The sequence below is a fragment of the Ranitomeya variabilis genome, chromosome 3, assembly GCF_051348905.1.
Source record: "Ranitomeya variabilis isolate aRanVar5 chromosome 3, aRanVar5.hap1, whole genome shotgun sequence".
Taxonomy (NCBI): Eukaryota; Metazoa; Chordata; class Amphibia; order Anura; family Dendrobatidae; genus Ranitomeya; species Ranitomeya variabilis.
This window is the reverse complement of record NC_135234.1, coordinates 447,003,704-447,028,672: the sequence shown is the minus strand read 5'-3', so window position 1 is coordinate 447,028,672 and position 24,969 is coordinate 447,003,704. Positions and strand designations below refer to the sequence as shown.

Here is a 24,969-nt window from a genome sequence, read left to right as displayed (position 1 = left end):
TCAGTTTGTTACAACAAAGTGGTCAGTCAAAACCTTAAATAATTAGGCCCTATTTTAATCAGTGTTCCAGTTTTATGTAAATAAAAACCAGCTCAAAATGTCACAATATTTGTGACTTTTTGTGGTTTTGGGTCAGTTTTGGCAGAGAATTAGGCAAAGCTTAGTTGGAGGGTGTTTGACCACGTCTGTCAAATTCATCATAATTTATGCCTGACCATTACGATAAGAATGCACTCTGGTTTCGGACTGGATTACATTTCTTGTGAAAGCACACATCATCTGAAAGATGTGCCAAATTCATTAAGCGGCACATGCCTCTTGATAAACAGTGCACTAGAATAAGGGTTGCCAAATTCATTAAGGCTGGAGCATAAAACACTATTGTATGAAACAGGGTATGGTATAAATAATCATGTAATGCAGATTTAATCCAGACAAAACATAATCTAATAGTCTTTTATTCTTTAAAAATTCCACTCATATACAAATATTTTTAAAAATCAGAACCCACTCTAAACAGGAATACATTTCAACAAAAAAGAAAAACTGAATAATATATTTGGTCAAACCTTTTCAAGATGTTCTGTAAAATAGCGACTCCTTAAATACAGTATATATTAATTACAGTAAGATATCTCGCTTTTTTCTGTACAATGAATCTACTCAGTAGTATAACAAGTTTACACATTCCTATGCATGAGATACAGTATATCTGAGAGAATGACAAACAACAGTGGGTGGCATCTTACCACTCTAATAGATTACTTAAGTGTGGAATCAGTCCCTTTTATACATTTTAAGGCAAAAAAAAAAAAAAAAGAAAAAACCCACACGAATGTGTAAGCATTATAAGCAACATTTTTTAAAAATACACTGCATAGGACAGCTACCTTACCTTTGCTCCTTGCGGGATCTACCAGGTTCCCACCAAGGAAGTATGCCACAAATGTACGGTATATGTTATTGTCACTTGTCATCAGATAAGAGGCGGAATTGTACTGCACTGTAAAGTACATGCACAGACTAAGGCTTTGGACACAACCTAAACTAGCATTTGGTTCAGCTGATAAAACGGCTACGTATGAAAATTGTAACCAAACTTTATGAAGGGAGAAACTACCAAGTTTTTAAAGTGGACATGATATTTATATTATACCACTGATTTAAATTAAAATAAAACAAACAATTGCTATTAGCACACAGAGTGCTGCATATATGAAATTCCTCACCATTGCATAGCACACATTCCTAGAAGTAAGCAGGAACAAGGAAACAAGCAAGATACGAAAAAAATTAAAATCGTAAAACTTGCCAAAAGAGAGTTTGCTTTCAATTTGCTAAAATCCAGAAGATGATTTTTACACTTTATACTGTTATTTTTCTTCTTAGATCAGAGCACACATGACAATCCCATTGACAGCTGTAATGATTTAGATTCAAGGTAAAAATTAAAGTTGTTTTTTTCTTAATATGTAAGAAGCACTGTACATTAATACAATAGATGATATTTGGAGGAGTGAGTATTTGCTGTAGAACAAACTTTTTTATAAGAATTAATTTCATCAAGTTGTAATTCTTGTAAAAGTCTGAATTCTAAAACCGCTTTGTGTAAATGGAGGGATCCAATATTTTTAGGTTGCCGTCATCTTTAAAGACCCTGTTAACCATATTATCTCTATTCACTAGTTTTTAGAAATCTCAGTTATTATATTTTCGAGTCATAATTAAAAACATATCATTAGTGTGCAGCGCAGCCCTGTATGAACCATCTATGAAAACTTGTATAGGATCTATAAAACCATGTTTTCATCAGAAGAGAAAACGACTAAATTAAAGCAGCCAGCCAATCGCCCCATACACCATTACTACTTACTTTCCACTCCTCACACGCAACTTACAGTGCAAAAATCTAGACAAAACTCAGAACATAGATTTCGTGTTGATATGGTGAAATGGATGAAGGACACCCCAGAGCCCTCTTAACAGAAACATACACAGTAAAGATGTGTGACTGCTTAAAACTTCACACAGTGAATGTCACAGCTTCTCAGTGTCATAGCTGAAGGAAATCGGTTAATCTATAGATCAGAAGTTGACAAACTGATTACAGCAGATATTTTTGGCAACAGCAGAATAGCATAAGCTAAACATGAATGTAGTCTTTGAACTGCCATTATACAAGCTGACTACAGAGTACAGTGAGCAGGAACTCAGGAACTGTATCCTTCCACATGATGACACCCTGTTGGTGCATGTTGTAGCCTTTCGTGCAGTTACATCATTTCATCAGCACCAACAGGGACCAATGACGTCTTCACATTACATAAGAGAGCCAATACATCCTGATTTTCCAATATTCTGCATTGCCAACATGATTTATTTTTATCCCCAAGCCACAATTAAGAGGTCCAGTTATTGCACCAATATGTACATAAAATAAGCGGAAAATATATTTTTTTTTTTGTGCTAAAATCTTTCCCCCACGTGGTTGTGGTGAGTGAAAACTTGCAAGCCCTTTCTCAGTTGAAGTCTTGCAGAAATATGGGATACTTCAGTTTGGAATTGTGGTGAGGAAAGACTTCATTTAGAAATATTGTTGTCCGAGTGTTGTAGATATTGTTTCCTCCTACAAGAGCAAAATGATAAAAATATATCAATATTTAGAAACCATTATAGTTAAAAAGTAATTCCATATAATGGGTGATTCATTTTTTTTAAATTTTGCATTTTAGGACAATTTTTAAACTAACTACCAGTTTGGTCAAGATTAAAAAAAAAAAAAAAGCTAAAAAATGTGAATGCTATATGAGTCTTTGCAGTATTAACAAGGTCATTCGCTAAAAAAAGTTAAGGCAATTGTACTCAACAGTGCCAATAAAAGTACACAAGATACAGTGCAAGTATTGGCCAAATCCAAGGACTTGAATATATTCCAAAGGATTATTATTTTGGCATACAAGTCTATGGAAGCATGGTGTCAATAAAACCAAACTTGGAGATTTTCAGAAGTAATGGATGCTCTACAGTAGAAAACTAACAAAATAAAGCTGTAAAGGTAACAGCTCACCTTAAAAAAATATAATAATAGCGTACTTACAAACTAGAATTTGAATGCTAGAGATTTTAACCCCTTAGGGACAGAGACAATTTTGACTAATGACCAGGCCAAATATTTGAAATCTGACCACTGTCATTTTATGTGGTTATAACCAACACTTCAAGGGATACCACCGATTCGGAGACTGTTTTCTCGTGACATATTGTACTTCATAATACTTGTAACATGTCTTCGATATGACTTGCGTTTCTTTGTGAAAATATCGGAAATTTGGAGAAAATTTCAGAAATGTTGCAATTTCACATTTTTAATTCTTATGCCTGTAAATCAGAACGTTATGTCACACAAATAGTTAATAAATAACATTTCCCACATGTCTACTTTACATCTGCATCATTAAGGCTATGTGCACACGTAAGAAAAGAGGTGCAGAATTTTCTGCACAAAATCTGCATCTCCTGGCAGAATCCGCAGCTGCATTTTTTATGCCTTTTAGTGCAGATTTTATTTCTATAATGGAGTGGTGCAGAAATGCTGCAGAACTGCACAAAAGAAGTGACATGCACTTCTTTGAAATCTGCAGCGTTTCTGCACCATGTGCACAGCTTTTTTTTTCACATTGATTTACATTGTACTGTAAAGCTGTGTGCACACGTTGCTGATTTTTCGCGTTTTTTCCCGATAAAAACGCTATAAAACCGCAAAAAAACAGCATACAATATGCATCCCATCATTTAGAATGAATTCCGCATGTTTTGTGCACATGATGCGTTTTCTTTCCGCGAAAAAAACGCATCGCGGTAAAAAACGCAGCATGTTCATTATTTTTGCGGTTTTTTTGCGGATTTCCCACTATAAAATGCACTGGGAAATGTCCGGAAAAAAACGCATCAAAAACGCATCAAAAACACGGCAAAAACGCATACAGATTTCTTGCAGAAAATTTCAGGTTTCTCTCAGGAATTTTCTGCAAGAATTCCTGAACGTCTGCACATAGCCTAAATCACAGTGCAGATCTGCAGCGTTTCTGCTGCAAAAAAATCTGCTGCAGATCTGCACCAATTCTGCACTAAATCTGCATCGTGTGCACATACCCTTAAGGCTATGTGCACACGTCAGGATTTCTGGCAGAAATTTTCCTTACAAAAAACAGACATTTCTGCCAGAAATCTGCATGCGTTTTTACCGCGCTTTTACTGCGTTTATGTGTTTTTTTCCCAATGCATTGAATAGCAGGAAAACCGCTAAAAAACCGCAAAATTAATTAGCATGCTGCTTTTTTTTACCACGATGCGTTTTTTTCGCGGAATAAAACACACCATGTGCACAAAACATGCAGAATGCATTCTAAATGATAGGATGCACAACGTATGCATTTTTAATGAGTTTTTATAGCGTTTTTATCGCGAAAAAAACGCGAAAAAACCTGAACGTGTGCACATACCCTTAACCTTTTTTTAATTAGGAAGTTAGAAGATTTAAAAGTAGATCATCAATTTCTCATTTTTCCAACAAAATTAGCAAAATAATTTTCTTTTAGGGACCACATCTCATTTGAAGTGACTTTGGGGGGCCTATATGACAGAAAATACCCAAAACTGACATCATTGTAAAAACTGCACTCCTCAAAGTACTCAAAATCACATTCAAGAAGTTTATTAACTATTCACGTGCTTCACAGGAACTAAAGCAATGTGGAAGGAAAAAAGTTTTATTTTCTCAAGAGTAACATGAAAAAATGGATCCTTAAATTTGTTGTGCAATTTCTCCTGAGTATGTAGATACCATAGGTATGTGGATACCTGAGCAGCACGGTGGCTCAGTGGATAGCACAGCAGCCTTGCAGCGCTGGAGTTCTGGGTTCTAATCCCACCTTGGACAACATCTGCAAGGAGTTTGTATGTTCTCCCCGTGTTTGCATGGGTTTCCTCTGGGTACTCCGGTTTCCTCCCACATTCCAAAGACATACTCATAAGGAATTTAGATTGCGAGCCCTATTGGCCACTGTTTGGGTGCATGGCAGATCTCAGAAGTGAAGAGGAGCACTGTTTGACTTTTTGAACACAAAAATGACTGGAATCGAGAACGGACGCAATGATGCATTTGGAGAGCCCCTGATGTGCCTAAATAGGGGAAACCCCCACAAGTGACATCATTTTGGAAACTAGACCCCTTAAGTAATATATGTATATGTGTGGTGAGCACCTTAAGGGTATGTGCACACGTTGCGGATTCCATTTCGTATTTTTCCGCAAAGATTCTGCATAATCCGAGGGGAAAATGACCTGCGTTTTACCTGCTAATTTCCTGCGGGATTTTTGCAGGTTTTGTGTGGATTTCGCCTGTGTTTTTATAACTGCGGATTCCCATAATGGAATAGGTGTAAAACGCTGCGGAATTCGCACAAAGAATTGACATGCTGCGGAAAATAAACTACTGCGCTTCTGCGTAGAATTTTCTGTGGATTTGGTTTTTCAAAGGTTAACATGGTACTGTACACCGCATGGAAAACTGCTGCGGATCCGCAGGGCCAAATCTGCTGCGGGTCTGCAGCCAAATCCGCAACGTGTGCACATACCCTTAACCTTCAGACGCTTAGAAAATTTTACTTTAGCTCCAAATTTGATATTTTCACACTGGTATCAGGAGAAATTTGCAAAAACAAATTTTGGGGTCCATTTTCTCCTGAGTACGCAGAAACTCCATATGTGGAGAAAATTACTGTTTGGGCTCACAGCAAGACTAGGAAGGAGTCACATTTTGGAATACAGACTTTGATGGAATGGTCTGCAGGCATCATGCCTCAATTGGACAGCGCCTGGTGTGCCTAAACAGTGAACCCCCCGAAAGTTACCCTGTTTTGAAAACTACACTCCTCAAGGATTTTATCCAGGGGCATAGTGAGCATTTTGAACCCACAGGTATGACACCATTTGATAACATTAGGTTATCATATTTTTCACTAAAATGTTGTTTTTGCCCCAAATTTGTAATTTTCACCATGGATAATAGGAAAAAAAGACCACATAATTTGTTGTGCAATTTGTCCCTAACGCAACTATACCCCATATGTGGTCAAAAATTTCTGCTTGGGCACATGGCAGTGCTAGGAAAGGAAAGAGCACTATTTGCCAGGATAGATTGTGAATGCCATGTCGCATTTGAAGAGCCCCTGGTGTAAGGAGTATTTTGAACTCATGGGTGCCTCAAAGAATTTTAAAACATTGAGATGTTGAGTATAAGCTGAGCTTTTTAAAATGTCATTTCGAGTATATATGGTATGTTATCTTTGTTAATATTTAAATTTGTATGTCAATAAGAAACATTTAAGTGTGAAACTTAAAAGCACACCCCAAATTATGATGTTTTCCCCACCATGCTTCACAGTTGGGACAGCGTTCTAGGGGTTGTACTCATCCTTCTTCCTCCAAACCACAGCCAGTGGAGTGGATACCAAAAAGTTGTATGTTTTTCTCAGCTGACCACATGACCTCTCCCATGCCACCTCTCAATTATCCTGATGGTCATTGTTGAACTTCAAATGGGCCTGGACATGTGCTGGCATGAGCAGGAGGACCTTGCAAGCTCTTGACGGCATAGTGTGTTATTAATGGTAATGTTTGAGACTGTGATTCTCACTTGTTGGTATGTGATCAAATACTTATTTCATGCAATAAAATGAAATTTAAGTATTTAAAAATCATACAATGTGAATTTGTTTATTTTTTACTAGATGGCAGCCCGATTCTAAAGAATCGGGAGTCTAGAATCCATATATACTTTATTTATTCAAATGTAAGAATAATACAATTAAATAATAGTAAGAAAGAACAAAAAATGGCTGCACTCACCAGCTCTTGACAATTCTTGACAGTACGGCACATTTCTGATTGGTCGCTCGCGGCAGGCGGCAACCAATCAGAAAAGTGGCGCGCACCACGAAGGCATATATCTTTGTCCACCCTGAGCGGGTGTAGGACGCTGGTGACGTCACTTATCTCCGGACATTATCTCCGGACAAAGCCACGGAAGTTGGCACAAATTGCCGGAAGTAGTATTCTAGGCAATTATATATTAGATTTTTATGTTATCAGTGTTTACCTTTGAACGTTTATATTGTATTGTCCTGTCACCAGCCATGTGTACGATTATCGGCCGAAAGCCTCTCTGGAACCAATAATCACCCCATGTAAAGGTATCTTTATAAGTTAAAGATTCAGAATACTATGACTTTTATCATATCCTGAACAGTCAAGTTTTTTATGAACCGTTAAGGTTTTCTGGTTGAAGTAAAAAAAACTGAGTGTTTACAGTTTGAAACCATAAAATGTTGAAAAATTATGTCATTCTTGAGTATATCACTCAATGGTGCTCATAAACGTGTCAAATTTGATCTATAATATACTTTAATATACGTTACTTTAATCTTTAATATACTTAAGAACAGGGCCCCAGACATCACACAGGGGGTCTGAAACACCACACAGGGGGTCTGAAACACCGCACAGTGGTCCAAAATATCGCTGTGCTCTGCCTGGGGCCCCATATGCTGCCTGGGGCCCCTGTGCTCTGCCTGGGGCCTCATATGCTGCCTGGGGCCCCTGTGCTCTGCCTGGGGCCCCTGTGCTCTGCCTGGGGCCACTGTGCTCTGCCTGGGGCCCCATATGCTGCCTGGGACCCCTGTGCTCTGCCTGGGGCCCCATATGCTGCCTGGGGCCCCTGTGCTCTGCCTGGGGCCCCATAGGCTGCCTGGGGCCCCTGTGCTCTACATGGGACCACTGTGCTCTGCCTGGGGCCCCATATGCTGCCTGGGGCCCCTGTGCTCTGCCTGGGGCCCCTGTGCTCTGCCTGGGGCCCCATGTTCTGCCTGGGGCCCCATAGGCTGCCTGGGGCCCCTGTGCTCTGCCTGGGACCACTGTGCTCTGCCTGGGGCCCCATATGCTGCCTGGGGCCCCTGTGCTCTGCCTGGGGCCACTGTGCTCTGCCTGGGGCCCCATATGCTGCCTGGGGCCCCTGTGCTCTGCCTGGGGCCCCATATGCTGCCTGGGGCCCCTGTGCTCTGCCTGGGGCCCCATGTTCTGCCTGGGGCCCCTGTGCTCTGCCTGGGACCCCATAAACTGCCTGGGGCCCCTGTGCTCTGCCTGGGACCACTGTGCTCTGCCTGGGGCCCCATATGCTGCCTGGGGCCCCTGTGCTCTGCCTGGGGCCACTGTGCTCTGCCTGGGGCCCCATATGCTGCCTGGGGCCACTGTGCTCTGCCTGGGGCCCCATGCTCTGCCTGGGGCCCCATATGCTGCCTGGGGCCCCTGTGCTCTGCCTGGGGCCCCATATGCTGCCTGGGGCCCCTGTGCTCTGCCTGGGGCCCCATATGCTGCCTGGGGCCCCTGTGCTCTGCCTGGGGCCCCTGTGCTCTGCCTGGGGCCCCATGTTCTGCCTGGGGCCACTGTGCTCTGCCTGGGGCCACTGTGCTCTGCCTGGGGCCCCATATGCTGCCTGGGGCCCCTGTGCTCTGCCTGGGTGTAGGACACTGGTGACGTCACTTATCTCCGGACATTAGCTCCGGACATTAGCTCCGGACATTAGCTCCGGATATTAGCTCTGGACAAAGCCACGGAAGTTGGCACAAATTGCAGGAAGTCGTATTCTAGGCAATTATATATTAGATTCTGTCTCTCACAGTTGAAGTGTACCAATGATAAAAATTGCAGAACTCTCCATTCCTTGTAGGTGGTTTCCCCACTGTATATTCACATGTGCCATGTACAGATTTTGAACTCACTTCACCTATGTGACGTCAGCGCGAGCGTGGTGGGAAATTTTCCCACAGCGCTCGTGCCGACGTCAAAGGTAAAGGGAGTTCATTGGTTGTGAACTCACAGAACCTGACGACACCGCGAGCAGGAGAACTTGCATCATGCAACCATGCAGCCTGCCATCTAAATGTAGCAGAGCTAGACAAGTCATGGGACAAATGGATTATCATCATCTCTGCAGAAAGGTGAGGAATATATATATATATATATATATATATATATATATATATTTTAACTCTTTTGCAGACAACAATAGCGTCGGTGGAATGGGCGAGGTTGTAATTATTATTTAATTAAAATTTATTAAAGGAGTCTGTCATTCTTTCAATTAAATGACTTTTTTCTGTGTGTGTGTGTGTGTGTGTGTGTGTGTGTGTGTGTGTGTGTGTGTGTGTGTGTGTGTGTGTGTGTGTGTGTCTTAATACGATATGACTATGGGGCTAGTATTGGAGGCGTCTTATTGAAGCCTCTCCATTACTAACCTCAGGGTTTGATGTCACCTGAAAATACAAAGGTGACAACAACCCCCCCAAACATCACCTCACTTGCCACCGCTACAGGGCAAGTGGGATGAGCGAGGCAAAGTGCTAGAATTGGCACATCTTATGTTTTTAGCCAGGGGGGCAATATCCATGGCCACTTCATTGGCTATTAATATCAGCCTGCCGCTGTCTACATAGCCTTTGCTGGTTATTAATTATAGGGGTACTATACGTCATTTTTTTGGGGGGTCCCTTATTTTAATAGCCAGTAAAGGCTGCACACACAGTTGTGAGCTGAAATTTATAGCCTGGCAAGGGGGTAATACCCATGGAGCTTCCCAGGCTATTAACATCAGCCCCCTGCTTCCCTTTGTAAGCTACAGACACTGTACTAAATGTATATGTCGCTGATATGTATATATATATATATATATATATACACACACACACACACACTGTATATATATCTGCCTACCCTATGTGTATATGACTATTTTATCTATTCTAACTGGTCACTCTGATTTTACTGTACACGGCACCTGAATTGCCGTTTATTTATTTATATACTGTATTTTTCGGATTATAAGATGCAGTTTTTCCCCCCAAATTAGGGGGAAAATGGGGGTTGCGTCTTATAATGCGGATACACCTTACCGGCCGCAGGTTGGGATGAGGGGGTGTTCGGATCTGTGGTGCAGCGCTTGTGAAAGCCCAGAGGCCCCTCAGTTACATGGTTTCCTATGCAGTGGACTGGACTCCGGGAAAACGGCTGCCGAGATCTCATCTCCCGAGATCTTGGTGCTGAGAACTCCATCTGCGCATGCGCCACCCCCAGTTGGCAGCCATTTTCCCAGAGTCCAGTGCACTGCATAGGAAACCATGTAACTGCGGGGGGCTCTGGCCTTTCACAAGATGTCTTCAGAGCTCCCGCAGCACCGAACACCTGCAGCACCGAACAGCAGCGCGCCGCACATCCGGACACCCCCTCATCCCAGCTTGCGGCCTGCAGCAACGCTCCACTCTTGCCTCCTCCAGCGGCGACCCTGGTACCCCATTTCACCGCAGTCCCCCCCCCCCCCCCCCCCGGTAAGCAATAAAATGCATGGATTATAAGAAGCACAACAATTTTATTAAAAAAGTTTTTTCCCTATTTTTCTCCTCCTGGGGTGCGTGTGTTTTGAAGAATGTTTCCTTTGAAAATGATGTGTAAATGGCTTAGAGAGTTGCTCTATGTAAAAGCTCATGTTAAAATCGCATTGCAATCGGATAGCAATCACACTGCATTCGGATGTAAATCTGATGGTAGGTGTGAAAAATCAGAAAATCAGATTGTACTCGCATGACACTTGCATTACACTTGTGCAACTCTTGGCAGGGAGACTTGGACCAATTTTTCATATGTTTAGTGTGACTCCAGCCTAAATTGATTTAACTGATACACCACAGAAAAAAACATCAAAACATTGAAAATGAGTATATCCTAATCATACCTAAAAGCTTGCAGACACAGTACACAAAGAAATAACAGTGATAATTTGCTTTGTGCTTCACTTACAGGTCACCTAGACCACCATGGCAAATGCAAGAGGCCAAACAGCGCAGCTTTCCTTTAGTAGTGTATACATTCTGCTAGTTTATTTAAGGCTGTACTGGCATCTACTGCCATTTTAGGATAAGCGAATATAGAGACTGACCATATACATAATTTCTGCTGTGTATTCCATCCACAAGAGGCAATGTAAAACACATTGAAAGGTATGACTAATTTAAGTTTAAAAACTAAAGTATACAATTATGACAAGGTGGGAGTAGGAAAATTAATAGTAAACATTATCTTTCAATGGAAATGCTGGTCATCAAATAGACATACTTGGAAATTGTTAAATGGGAGATGGAGACTTCCAATAATAGACCTGTGTTTGGGGGTATGACCCTCCCTTATAAACAGAGCCTCAAAAAAATGAGGGGAAAATTCAAGCATCACAGTATAACCTCAAATCAATTAAAGGACAACCTCTTCACAATCTAAAGGCTTCCCCCACCTTGTTAAAACAAAAACATCTAGACTCACCTCTCGTGCTGGCACAGTTCTAATGTCAGGGTCCTGGAACTCACGTGAGGTTGTCGCAAGAGCCCTGCATCCAATCAATGCTGTGTCACTGTCCCCGCCTTTGGACGTATAATAAAGAAAGGGGAAGTGATTGGTCACTCTCCGCTCTCACTTGCTTTTAATTTCTTATACGTCCGAAGCTAGGGATGCCAGCACTGATTGGGTGCAGGGCTCTCATGACATAACCTCATGTGAGCTCCAGTGGTGTTGCACTCGCATTCCTGGAACTGCACCACTACAGGAGGTGTTTTTATTTTAATGGGGGCAAAATTTAGATTGAGAAGGACAAACGAGAATAGCATTGCAAAACCCTTACAAAATGAACTTGATACTGGTGTGTATATTTCTGAACAAACTTTAGAAATTGAATTAATGAGGCAGGCATGAAGCCCAACATCGTGTAGTGGGACCTCTGCTCACAGCCCAGCATCATATAGGTTAATTGGCATTCATCACGGTGAAACCACCCACAGCCAAGATAATCTGGGGGAGGGCGTGAGACTGAGTCCTAACTCCTAACTCAGTGATGCAAGGTCAACTTCCAAAGTCCGGACGTTGACGCGACATCACCGGATGTAAGCAGCTGCAACCGGGGGTCACATGATCGGGACGGAGCAAGCAACGATAGCGCTGCTCAGAGTCAAATAAGGTCAACATAAGGTATTTGCAAAAAAAAAAAAAAAAAGACAGACTAATTTGACAGGTTTAAATCGATGTACACAATATGCATTGTAGTGGACCACCTCTTTAAACTTGTGCAGTGACCCTGGGTTCTTCCTAGTGCAGAACTATGCCCAGACTCATGTGGCCAGAGTGTTAAGGCAGTTTGTGGATGATGAAGGCATTTATGCCATTGACGGGCCCTCACATTCACCATACCTAAATCCAGATGAAAACTTTGGGGATATTATGCATTTGTGGTACTGCTTAGCAGCATCGGATGCACTGACCGTCAAAAGCTCACTGATGCCCTAATGCAGGGTTAGGAAGAGATACCCCTGGGCACCATACACTGCCTCATAAGGAGCATGCTCAGAAATTGTCAGACTGCATATACGCAAATGGTGGCCAAATACACTACCAAGTCGCATTATGAGTTGTTGTGATGAAATGTACTCAAAAGTTAAAAACATGTTGATTTAATTTACCGTAACTTTGATTTTCAAATTGAATTGGCATCCAGCCCTCGGGTTTTCTCAAAGTTTTGGTTTTCATTGACCATTTATACATTATTTCGTTCTCACTTACTTACAATAATATATCAGTAAAGACTTTCAACATGAATCTTTTGTTCAGCAAGAACTGATGTGTGGTTTAAGTGACCCCTTAATTTTTTATATTTACAATTACTATGTGATTCATACCATTATGAAATCAATTGTTCCCCCAGCATAAAATTATTATTTTTATTTATATAACACCATTGATTCCATGGTGCTGTATGTGAGAAGTGGTTACATACAAAATATAGATATCACTTACAGTTAAACTAAATGATAGACTGGTACAGAGGAAAGAGGACCCTGCCATTGTGGACTTACAATCTACAGCATGGTGGGGAAGGAGATAGTAGAGTGGGGGGATTGAAGTAGTTCCGGAGGTGTTGAGGTGGCAGTGGGGTCAAGAAAGCTTACAGCCTGTAATGAAGAGATGGGTTGTCAGGTTCTCTCTGGATTCTGAAAAATGAGAATGTGGTGGATAATCAGATGTGTTGGGGCACAGAGAATCGGGGATATTTTGGAGGAGTCTTGGAGGCGATTGGGTGAGAAACAATCCTGTTTCCATTTCAAGCTTCGTCCATCTGCGACCGGTGTCCTGCAGCAGCTGATATACAGGTGCTTCTCACAAAATTAGATCATCAAAAAGTTTTGTTTTTTCAGTTCTTCAATACAAAAAGTGAAACTCATAATATAGAGTCATTAGAACAGAGTGATCCATTTCAAGTGTTAAATTTCTGTTCATGTTGATTATGGCTTACAGCCAATGAAAACCCAAAAGTCATTAACTCAGTAAATTAGAATAATTAACAAAAAAAAACCTGCAAAGGCTTCCTACGCATTTAAAAAGGTCCCTTAGTTGGTTTCAGTAGGATCCACAATCATGGGGGAAGACTGCTGACTTGACAGATGTCGAGAAGGCAGTCAGTGACACACTCCACAAGGAGGGTAAGCCACAAAAGGTCATTGCTAAACCTGGCTGTTCACAGAGTGCTGTATCCAAGCATATTAATGAAAAGCTGAGTGGAAGGAAAAAGTGTTGTAGAAAAATGTTGACAAGCAACCGAAATAATCGCAGTCTTGAAAGGCTTGTCAAGAAAGGGCCATTCAAAAATTGGGAGATTCACAAGGAGTGGACTGCTGCTAGAGTCATTGCTTCAAGACCACCACACACAGACGTATCCAGTACAAGGGCTACAAGTGTCGCATTCCTTGTGTCAAGCTACTCATGGCCTATAGACAACGCCAGAAGCGTCTTACCTGGGCCAAGGAGAAAAATAACTCGACTGTTGCTCAGTGGTCCAAGGTGGTGTTTTCAGATGAAAAGTAAATTTTTGCATTTCATTTGGAAATCAAGGTACCAGAGTCTGCAGGAAGAAAGGAGAGGCACACAATCCAAGTTGCTTGAGGTCTAGTGTGAAGTTCTCACAACAAGTTATGGTTTGGGGAGCCATGCCATCTGCTTGTGTAGGTTCACTGTATTTTATCAAGACCAAAGTCAGGGCATCCCTCTACCAGGAAATTTTAGACCACTTCATGCTTCCATCTGTCTACATGCTTTTTGGAGAGAAATGTAATTCTCCGGCAGGACTTGGCACCAGGGCACACTGCCAAAAGTACCAATACCTGGTTCAAAAACAACAGTATCACTTTGCTAGATTGGCCAGCAAACTCGCCTGATCTTAACCCCATTGAGAATCTATGGGATATTGTCAAAAGGAAGATGACAGACACCAGACCCAACAATGCAGATGAGCTGAAGGCTGCTATCAAAGCAACCTGGGTTTCCATAACAACTCAGTAGTGCCACAGGCTGATCACCTCCATGCCATGCCCCATTAATGCAGCAATTGATGCAAAAGGAGCCCCAAACAAGTAGCGAGTGCATTTACTGAACATACATTTCAGTAGGCCAACATTTCGGATTTTAAAATCATTTTTTCAAGCTGGTGTTATAAAGTTATTCTAATCTACTGAGATAATTACTTTCGGGTTTTCATTGGCTGTAAGCCATAATCATCAACATTAACAGAAATAAACACCTGAAATAGATCACTCTGTTTACAAGGACTATAAAATAAATTAACTTTTTGATGATATTCTAATTTTGTGAGAAGCACCTGTATATGTGTATCATACGTTGCTTCAGTGCAGCCTCACCAGGTGAGTGGATTTAATTTTCTTAAGCCTCATTATTATCGCTAAGACCCTATTTGCACTTTTTTGTTTCCCAGTTTCCTTATCATCTTTTTGTATATTGGCAGATTGAAGCTCACTGCAAAAATTTTCAGTGGCATTGAGGTCAGGACTCATTGCTGGCCATTTTAAAACAGTCCATTTTTTTCTTTTTCAACCATTCCTGCATACTTTTGGATGTGTGTTTTTTGGTCAATGTCTTGCTGTAGGACTCAATCTTCGACTCAAACCAAGTTTTCTTACACTGGGTAGGACATTTCCCTCTAAAATCTCTTGATAATTCTCTGATGTCACGTCTCCTGTGATGCGGTCAAGGCCTCCGGTACTAGATGCAGCAAAGCAACCCCACAGCATTGCATCTAACTCTCTCTTCGACAACCTACAATCTGGCATCCGTCCCCACCATTCCACTGAGACTGCCCTGGCCAAAATTACTAACGACTTACTTACAGCCAAAGCTAACAGACAATTCTCTATACTCCTCCTTCTAGACCTGTCGTCTGCCTTCGACACAGTTGACCACTGCCTCATACTACAGATCCTCTCTTCCTTTGGAGTCAAAGACCTTGCCCTATCTTGTATCTCTTCATACCTTACCAACCGCACATTTAGCGTTTCCTACTCCCATACTACCTCTTCATCTCGCCCACTCTCTGTTGGTGTCCCTTAAGGCTCTGTCCTTGGGCCCTTACTCTTCCCAATCTATACACTCTGCCTGGGACAACTCATAAGGTCCTATAGCTTCCGGTACCATCTATATGCTGATGACACTCAGATCTATCTCTCTGGCCCAGATGTCACTTCTCTTCTCTCCAGAATCCCAGAGTGAATATCAATCAGATCCTCCTTCTCCTCTTGCTTCCTCAAGCTCATTGTGGACAAATCTGGACTAATTATCTTTCCTCCATCTTGCATATCTTCCCTACCTGACTTATCTACCAAAATAAATGAGATCACACTTTCCCCTGTCCTCAAAATCCACTGCCTCGGTGTAACCCTTGACTCTGCCCTGTCCTTCAAACCGCACATCCAAGCTCTGGCCACCTCCTGTCGCCTCCAGCTCAAAAATATTTCCAGAATCCGTCCTTTCCTCAACCCTCACTTTACCAAAATGCTTAATCATCTCCCGCCTTGACTACTGCAACATCCTCCTCTGTGGCCTACCTTCTAACACTCTCGCACCCCTCCAGTCCGTCCTCAACTCTGCTGCCCGACTAATTAATCTCTCTCCTCGCTACACTTCTGCTTCCCCTCTTTGCAAATGCCTTCACTGGCTCCCAATTTCCCAGCGTATCCAGTTTAAACTACTAACACTGACCTACAAAGCCATCCATAACCTTTCTCCTCCGTATATTTCCGAACTAATCTCTCTACATCTTCCCTCATGTAATCTCCGGTCCTCCCAAGACCTCCTTCTCTCATCCATGTTTATTCGATCCTCACCCAATCGCTTCCAAAACTTCTTCCGAATATCCCCCATGCTCAGGAATTCTGTGCCCCAACATATCCGGTTATCCACCACATGTGGATCCTTCAAAAGAAACCTGAAAACCCACCTCTTCAAAGAAGCTTACAGCCTGTAATGACCACCTGGCCACCTCAACACCATCGGAGCTACTGCAACCCTCTACCTACTGTCTCCTTCCCCATAATCCTGTAGAATGTAAGCCCGCAAGGGCTGGGTCCTCTTCCCTCTGTACCAGTCTGTCATTGTTAGTTTTGTTTACTGTAAATGATATTTGTATTTTGATGTAACCCCTTCTCATGTACAGCACCATGGAATTAATGGTGCTATATAAATAAATAATAATAATAATAAATAATTATGGATCCTCCACAATGCTTAACTGTTGATAGGGTGTTCTTTTCCTTATAAGGTTATTGCGCCATCTGTAAACTGCTGCTTTGCATTGCTAAAAAGCTCTATTTTTGGTTCATCTGTCCACAGAACATTTTCCCAGAAGGATTGTGGTTTGTCAAGGTACTCTTTGGCAAAGATTAGTTGTTCCTTTTTAATGTCTTTTCTTCAGCAATGGTTACTTCCTTGGCATTCGCTTATAAAGCTCTGCTTGGTTTTGTATGTGGCATATGGTACTTGTTGAAATCATAACCCCATACTGTTCCAGGTTGGCCTTCAGGTCTTTGGATATTGGACGTGGTGTTTTTTCCACCATTTGCACCAACCTTCTAAGACATCTCTTGTAAATTTTCCTCTTTCCCACAAGTCCAGGGAGTTTCTTGACAGTAACTCGCGAACTCTATACACAAAAAACTTTTTCAATTGATTTGTTTTTTTCAGGAAATATTCCACATTATGTACTTAAACTTCATGGGTGCCAATAACTATGAGCATGACTGTAGGAGGGAACTTTGAAAGAGAGAAGGTTGTACCTCTCTGGAAGGGGAAGTTTATCTTCTAGAGCTATATGATTTAACAGGTGATCAGTATTACCATACCCGGTTCTTCTTGAATCTCTCTCAAGACCCTCAGGAGCAATGGAAAAGGCATATAGGAGATTCTTGCTCCAATTCTGGGCAAGGCGTCCACTCCATTTGGGTTGTCCTACGGGTTCAAGAAAAAAAACTTGCTACCTTTGCATTCTTCCAGGTTTTAAATAAACAGGTCTACTTGAGGGATACTCCAACATCGGGTTAACTGCTGAAACAAATCCCTGTTTAGTTCCCATTCTGAGGATCAAACTGTTTCTCTGCTACTCTGTTCTGTGAGCCTTTCAGGTGAACTGCCGAAATAGAAAAGACAGTCCCCTCTGCCCACTGGAAAATTTGTAAGGCTAGAATCTGCAGAAGATGACATCTCGGGCTCCATTGATGACCAATAAAGGAGACTGCTGTGACATTGTACAATAAGAGTTTGACATGCTGGCCTCTGAGATGGTCCTGGCACCTCTGAGTGTCTCCCATACTGCCCGCAGTTTTCTGTAGTTTGAGGACCTCATACGGACTTCTGGAGACCAAGTCACCTATAGGTATTTTCCTTCTTCCTCGGCACCCCAACCTTGCTGACTTGCATTGGTAGTGACTGATGCATGGGGAAAGGATCCAAGTACCCTCCGCTATAGAATTTTCGGAGACATCCACCACGTCAACGATTTATTCACCTATACCGATATGACTATCTTCTTGTCCAGTCCTGATGGTCGCCTGTCCCAGGTGGCCAATATCGCTTTTTGCAGAATTCTCGAGTGGGTCTGACTTCATCGTACATTTGGAATATATGGTGTCAATCCCAATTCTCTCATTGCAATCAGATGAGTTTTTTCCCCTGGAAGGACCGCACTCTGTTAATGACCTCTTTCTGTTTTATTGAGGGCAGAAAGGATGTTCTGAGGTGGAAGCTGAGAACTCCCAGAAACACCTTTTGTGTTCCTGGCTCTAAATTGTATTTTCCCCAAATGATGAACCAACCCAACCTCTGCAAGGTGAGGATATTCCTTGAGAGATGGCGTTTGAGTTGTTGTGCTGAATCAGCCACTAACAGATCGTCCAGGTATGGGATGATGATTATCCCTTCCTTTGTGAATATCAGTGGATAGGCTGAAGGGAAGGTACTGAAATTGAAAATTATGACTTTCTCCCTGAGGTTTTAGTGCAAACCTCTTGGAACTGCTGAAAAGAAGGATGGATGGCCACATGATAATATGCATCCTTTAAATTGAAGGTGCACATTACCGAATCCTTTCCTAATAGAGGAATTGTTGATCTTCTTGTCTCCATTATGAACTTTCTGTATCTGACGCACTTATTTAAGGGTTTTAAGTTTATAACTGTACAATAACCCCACACCCCTCAATGGGTTTTTTTAATAGAAAAAGAGACTGGAGTAGTGTCCCTCGCATACCTCTGACTGAAGAAAAGGAATACCCACCCCAGATGCTACCAGATTCCTGATATCTTTTTCGAGTCTCTGTAGAGAGTTGAATAAATTCTATAGTATAGCCTTTCACTACAACCTGATGAATCCACTTGTTTTTTGTGATGATTTGCCACCCTCCTTGAAGCCCCTTAACTCCTCTGACGTCAAGGTCTCCCTGTGCTTGGACCTGAACTGAAAGTGGTAAGTTAATCCTTTCCTCCATTTGGGTAACTCCATCTGCATGATTTACCTTTCCCTTCAAACTCATGTCTCTGGTACGGACGGGGACCTACAAAAGGAAGGGAATCTCCTTGGCCTTTCCTCTGGAAGCCCCTTTTTGTTGTCAGAGGTCCTTTCTAGGATTTCATCAAATACGGTCCTAGCACCTGTAATACTGAAAAGAGAATTGAGCATAGCTTGCTTTTAGAATGGTGATCTCCTGGAATAGTTTTTTTTAACAAGACTGTCCACCTAGCAGAACTGGAAAGAACATTGCTTCTGGCAACAAATCTCACTGACTCGACCAATGCATCCACCAAAAACGTAGCACATCTTTTGGTCTTCCTAGAGGAAGAAACAGACCCAGCTACTCTGTCCTAAAATTAAATTATATAAGAGAAAATAGGGCTAAGACTTCCTGACTTACGCAAGGAAACATTGGGGCCAAAGACAGACCACTAAGACTTACTATTCCCGGGGATTGTTCGGACGGTCTCTCAGAAAGATTACGATTAGAATCCATGTTCAGACTGTACACAATACAATTGGCCAGTTCCTCCGTTTACGGAGGATCTGCTCAACGGAACATGATTTTGAGAAACGTGCCATGGAGCTTTCAGCAAGGTTTTCTGAACGGGGTTATAGCAGGCGTAACATCAAAAAAGCCTATCACAGGGCAAAGTACTCTACTCGTAATTATCTGCTATATAAACCTCGGGATGAGGGTAGAACCAATGGTGGTAATCAGCTTCGGTTTATAACGACATTCAATCCCCAGGCTGACAAAGTGAGATCTGCACTTACTAAAGCCTGGCCCATTCTACAAACCGACCCTATAATCAATAAGTTTCTCCCTAAGAGACCCCTTCTCACATTTAGACGGGCTAGAAACCTGAGGGATCTTCTAACCAAAAGCCACTATACTGGACAGGGACCTAGAACATTTCTGGATGCTATACCAGCCCCAATGGGCTCCGGCCCATGTGGACGTTGTGTTGCTTGTCCTAATATGGATAGATGTGGCAATTTTCAAAACTCTAGTGGTTCCAAGGAGTATATTATCAGGAGGCGCATTTCATGCACCTCCAGATTTGTTATCTATTATGCCACCTGCCCGTGCGGCCTAATATATATCGGGATGACCACCAGACTCTTAAAAGTTAGGATTAGGGAGCATGTTCTGGGGATTGAGGCGGCTGCTACTCAGACTGATAAATCCCTTTTGAAAACTATTCCTAGACGTTTTTCTACCTTTCACAACTGTGATGCGTCTTTATTGAGAGTCCGCGGTATTGACATGCTAAATGTCAATATTCGTGGTGGTAATACGTTCAAACGTCTCGGTCAATTAGAGACGCGATGGATCTGGTTGCTTAATACGGTACACCCTTTTGGTTTAAACGAAAACATTAGCTATGTCCCGTTTCTGTAGTCGTCACGCTGCTGTGCCTAGATTTGTCTTTCCGCATCATGATGTTTTTATTGTGATTTTAACTTCCATTTTTATGTTCTGTTATACAGGACCTATATTTGTTATATATTGACTGTTGACCGCTTGCATCTATCTGGCCCAAGTATGAGGAAATGAGAGGTGAAGCAAGAAGAGGACCGTTTAGCCCTGCATGAAAATTTAGATTCTGCCTGCAACTTTTGATATGACTGCCTATCATATGGCCAATTATTTTGGATTTTGTTTTTTATGTGATTTACTCTGTTATTCTGCATATTAATTTTCTTTGCTATATACTTGTTATTTAAAACTGATATGTCTACATGGATTTGAAGTACTTATTGTTGCTAGTTCGATCAACATATTATACCAGTATGCTATGGGATTTCCTGTTTATATTTTTATATGTATTATCCATATTGGTGTAAGTGGTCATAGCTATTGCGGCTATTGACTGCATTTTTGACACTATATAATATGTTCTGTAGACTGCTTTTTGTTATTTGTTATTAGTATGAGATGGCATTATAATTGTTGCGGTCACCTTTTGTGCTTTTGTGCTTATATGGCTTTGCAGGTTTCCCTTGCTAGGACTAATCATCTCTTTTAGGTACTATCTGCATGTTTACAGGCTTTTTATATACGTACCTGTGTTTCAATATATACATCTGCTTGTATCTTGTCTTTGCGTCTCTGCCCTCTTATTTACCCTTTTTAAATATGGCCGCCGCATGCAATATATCCTTCTGTGCATGCGCATACTTTCTCTGATCTGTTCCAGCCGCTGATCTCGTACTTCCGGTTGCGCGGGGCCCCGCGCACTTCCGGTCGTCGGCTGATCTGCGGCTGGACGGACGAGGATAGCGTTCCACAGCTGTAAACCCTATTTTCATTAATGGATCATATATATAACTGCTCACTTCACCCATGTACCATTAAGCGCCCCCTGAAGAAGGTACACGTGCCGAAACGCGCGTTGGGGTGATCTGACGTCCCCTGGGTTGGACCGGACTTTTTACAGCAGGTGATATTGATATCTTTATTTCAGTGCCCTCTTTCTATTCATAAGTTACGATACTGTGGGATATTTCTGGGTATACTAGTGCACTGACCCTGCATTATACTATATGCCCCTCTATCTGTACGGGCTGATTCCGGACCACCATTGGGGACGTCAGTTCCCGGGTGACTAGTTTTTTATGTTGCTTTAAGACATAGTTTCCAACTACTGGTCTCTCCATATACTGTCTGGTCTTTTTTATATATCGGTGTGATTTTACTGTTTACTAATAAAAAATGGTGTTTTTTGGATTATATGACTGCATCTCTCTTTTCTTGGTTTACTATGTATTGGCAGTTATCCGTATTGTCCATACACATGTGGCGCATTGATTTAGTATTATAACATTAATATTGGTGTGATCTATATGCGCCACTAATGTTGTCTATTGGAATCTTTATGCTTATGTACACAATACTGTAGAATCCTACCACAATAGGTGCTTTTATAGTGTCCTGCCTTGTCTTCTTGTAGGAATACATACCCAGAACCACCATCCATAACACACACCGCACTAGCAGATCATCCTGCACTTTCTCCCTGTAACTCAGAAGTGCGTTCCACCCTGGAACGAATGAGTCACTGGGTCTGTGCCTAGGGAAAGCTGCGGCGGGTAGCCGAGAGCCCTCAGAGGAGGGAAGCGGCAAACGACAGCAGCCACATTCCACTCTACTGGCACAGGCAGAGGAACCCCTACCCAATGAGGAATAAGCCTGGTCACAGGGATGAATCCCCTCAGATTCCCCTGAGCTCGTTTCAAGTAATCTCTGCATCATTGAGCGTCCTCTCTGTGTCTGTCCTCCTAGGGACAGGAAATACACTGCTTTTAACTGTTTGTGTGTTTCCTGTCCCTAAAGATGTGAATGACTAATTACTGGTGTGCTGTCATGAGAGATGTCCTGGAAAAAAATATAATAACAACAATAACAACAACAACAACAGTCATTTACTAATGTCTTCCTTGTTGCCAACTTAGTCCAAAATAACGTAGGAAAATCTGTGGTCAAAGTATATATGAGTGTTTCATATGAACATGTTCAATATTCCTGAGGAGACTTTCTTCCTGCATTTTCAAATAAGTAATTTGCCCAGCTATGTCAGAGTAACGAAAGAGAAAAATTATTGGGAATACACAAGTAAAAGCATTATACGGAACCAATCACCAGAAAAACATCTATCAACCTGCAGATATGAAGTCCAGCACCCACACTTAGCAGAACTCTGCCTGGAGAAAATTAACTTTATTCCCCCCAGCAGTGTTCTGGTTTCAGTCACGGGGTGGCACCGGCACAGGTTTAGTCACCACTCTGAGTATACACAAAGGCAGCAGTAACCGTGCTTCTGGCTCTGCATTGGGACCGACTGTCAGTTAAGGTCGGAGGTGCGGTTATAGCCGCCGTTCTGTATTTTCACAACGGTGACTAAACCTGCTCCGGAGCTGCTCCAGTGACTGCAACCAAAATGCTGCTGGGTGAATAAAGTTCATTTTCTCCTGGCAGTGTTTGGCTAATGTGGGTGCCAGGCAGGTTAGAAATGCTGTTAACCTGCAGATTAACCCCATATCTGCAGGTTAACAGCGTTTTTTCTGGTGACGAACTCCCTTTAAGAGAAGTAATGGGGAGCAAGAAAGTATTCTTCGCACCCGTCAGGCTCAACTTTCAGGCCCACCAGGAAGAATGTCAGAAAATGCAAGTGTTGAAAATAAATTTACAGATCAACTAGCCATTCTTACTGCCATTAAAATTAATATTTTTGTAGTGCCATTTATTCCCAGGTGCTTTACATGTGGGGGAGGGGTGTACATAATAAAAACAAGTACAATAATCTTAAACAATACAAGTCACGACAATTAAAGAAGGAGAGAGGACCCTGCACGCGAGGGCTCACAATCCACAAGCTGCAACTCTTATTGTTGATATACCTGTAGCCCTCATTTCCACCTGCAACCTCAGTTATCCCTATAGTCAAGCCAATAAATATTGTGCTATCTAGACAGGTTACTGCCAGTTGGTACCGCATACATAAAAATGCTAATAAATTGAATGCACTGACCCAGTTTCTTCTTGACTTCGAGAGGCTTTCATCTGAGCAGTTCCATTCCAGGACTGTTCTACAGTGTTCAGTAAACCTACAAGATGCAATAAATGGAAACTAAGTGAAAGTCAACTAAGATGCTGTCAAGTTTTAGCATGAATTTACACATGCATATCTAACTATTAGCGTTTTATTAAATAACCAACCATCAATGGTCTTGTATTTATTCATCACATTACTGAAAATCAGTGATGCCCATTTATGCTGACCTACTTATTCCTCAACATTTTATATTTTCCACATTTTCAGAAGCCAATCAATAGTTATTATTTCCATCAGATGAACAAATGTGCCTGTGTAGCACTACCCTATATAAACAGGAACAATTTAGGTCTGAGAAAAAAAAAATAATTTCAAACTCATCCATTGTGAGCAGACAATCGACAGTAGGCTGGGTCCACATCAATATATGCAAAGGTCACATTGCTATAGCTGTAGTTATTAAAAAAAATACTGTATATTAAGACAAAGTGTAATTGTACATTCGGGTGACTTTTCAGGGCAGGTTGCCATGTGTGCAGACTTGAGGAATAACACCATTTCTGAACACTATATTACTTGTATCTTACATTTTTACTACAAGCCTCATAAGTTCTCTCGTATGCCTTTCTGCTTTTGTTCCTCTTCAGCTTCCCCATGCTCCTCTCTCCACAGAGTTTTATTACAGATGATGTAACCCGATACCTCACTGATAACAGATCTATAGACAGAACAGAGTAGTTTGGCAGGGGTCACATAAGGGATGATTCTCTCTTCCAAGAGAATTGAATCGGTTATGCAAATGACACTTGGCTCAAACTGTGATCAGAGTTTGAGCCGAATGTCAGTTTAACCGTGATCCAATTCTCTGACATGAGAAAATCATATCACTGACGCAGAGAACACAACTTATGGGGAACCTGTCACCAGACAAAAATGCGTTTAAGCTGCAGACATGGGGTAAATCTGCAGATTAATAGTGTTATTAACCTGCCTGGCAGCTGCACGTAGCAGAACGTTGCCGGGAGAAAACTGACTTTATCCCCCTGGTAGCGTTTGGCTTCCTGTCACAGGGCGATGGTTCAGTCCCTGCTCTGTGTATAGAGACCGGTGGTTGTAGCGCCCCCTTTCTGACTGACTGCCGGCCCCAATGCAGAGCCAGTATCAGACAGGGCTGGATCACAGTGAACCTGTGCAGTTGTGGGGAGAATAACATTCATCTTCTCCCGACAGCATTTGGCCAAGTGCAGGTGTCGAGCAGGTAATGCTATTTACCCCTTTCTGACGTTTGGCCTAATAGTACGCCCACGTTGGACTCCCCCTCTCTGGTGTGGGCTCCAGCTGATCTATACAGATCACATGTACCCGCAACAGCTGAGGTTGGAATCGCGATCTACCAGCGGCTGTTAACTGGTTA

At 42.1% G+C, this 24,969-nt stretch overlaps 1 protein-coding gene across 2 annotated transcripts in view; it reads right to left on the bottom strand.

The window, feature by feature from the left end:
• Positions 1-442: 442 nt before the first annotated feature.
• ATP2A3 (ATPase sarcoplasmic/endoplasmic reticulum Ca2+ transporting 3) overlaps positions 443-24,969 on the bottom strand; it is a 324,456-nt gene continuing 299,929 nt past the window's right edge. The window contains exons 21-22 of one of the 2 annotated variants that reach the window (XM_077296494.1): positions 23,532-23,607; positions 443-2,626 (exon numbers count right to left, since the gene is read on the bottom strand). In XM_077296494.1, the coding sequence (XP_077152609.1) occupies positions 2,581-2,626; positions 23,532-23,607 (122 nt within the window). In that variant the 3' untranslated portion in view covers positions 443-2,580. Of the gene's footprint in view, positions 2,627-19,010; positions 19,145-23,531; positions 23,608-24,969 lie in introns of those variants that run through there. The other variant, XM_077296493.1, reaches the window with a different exon arrangement.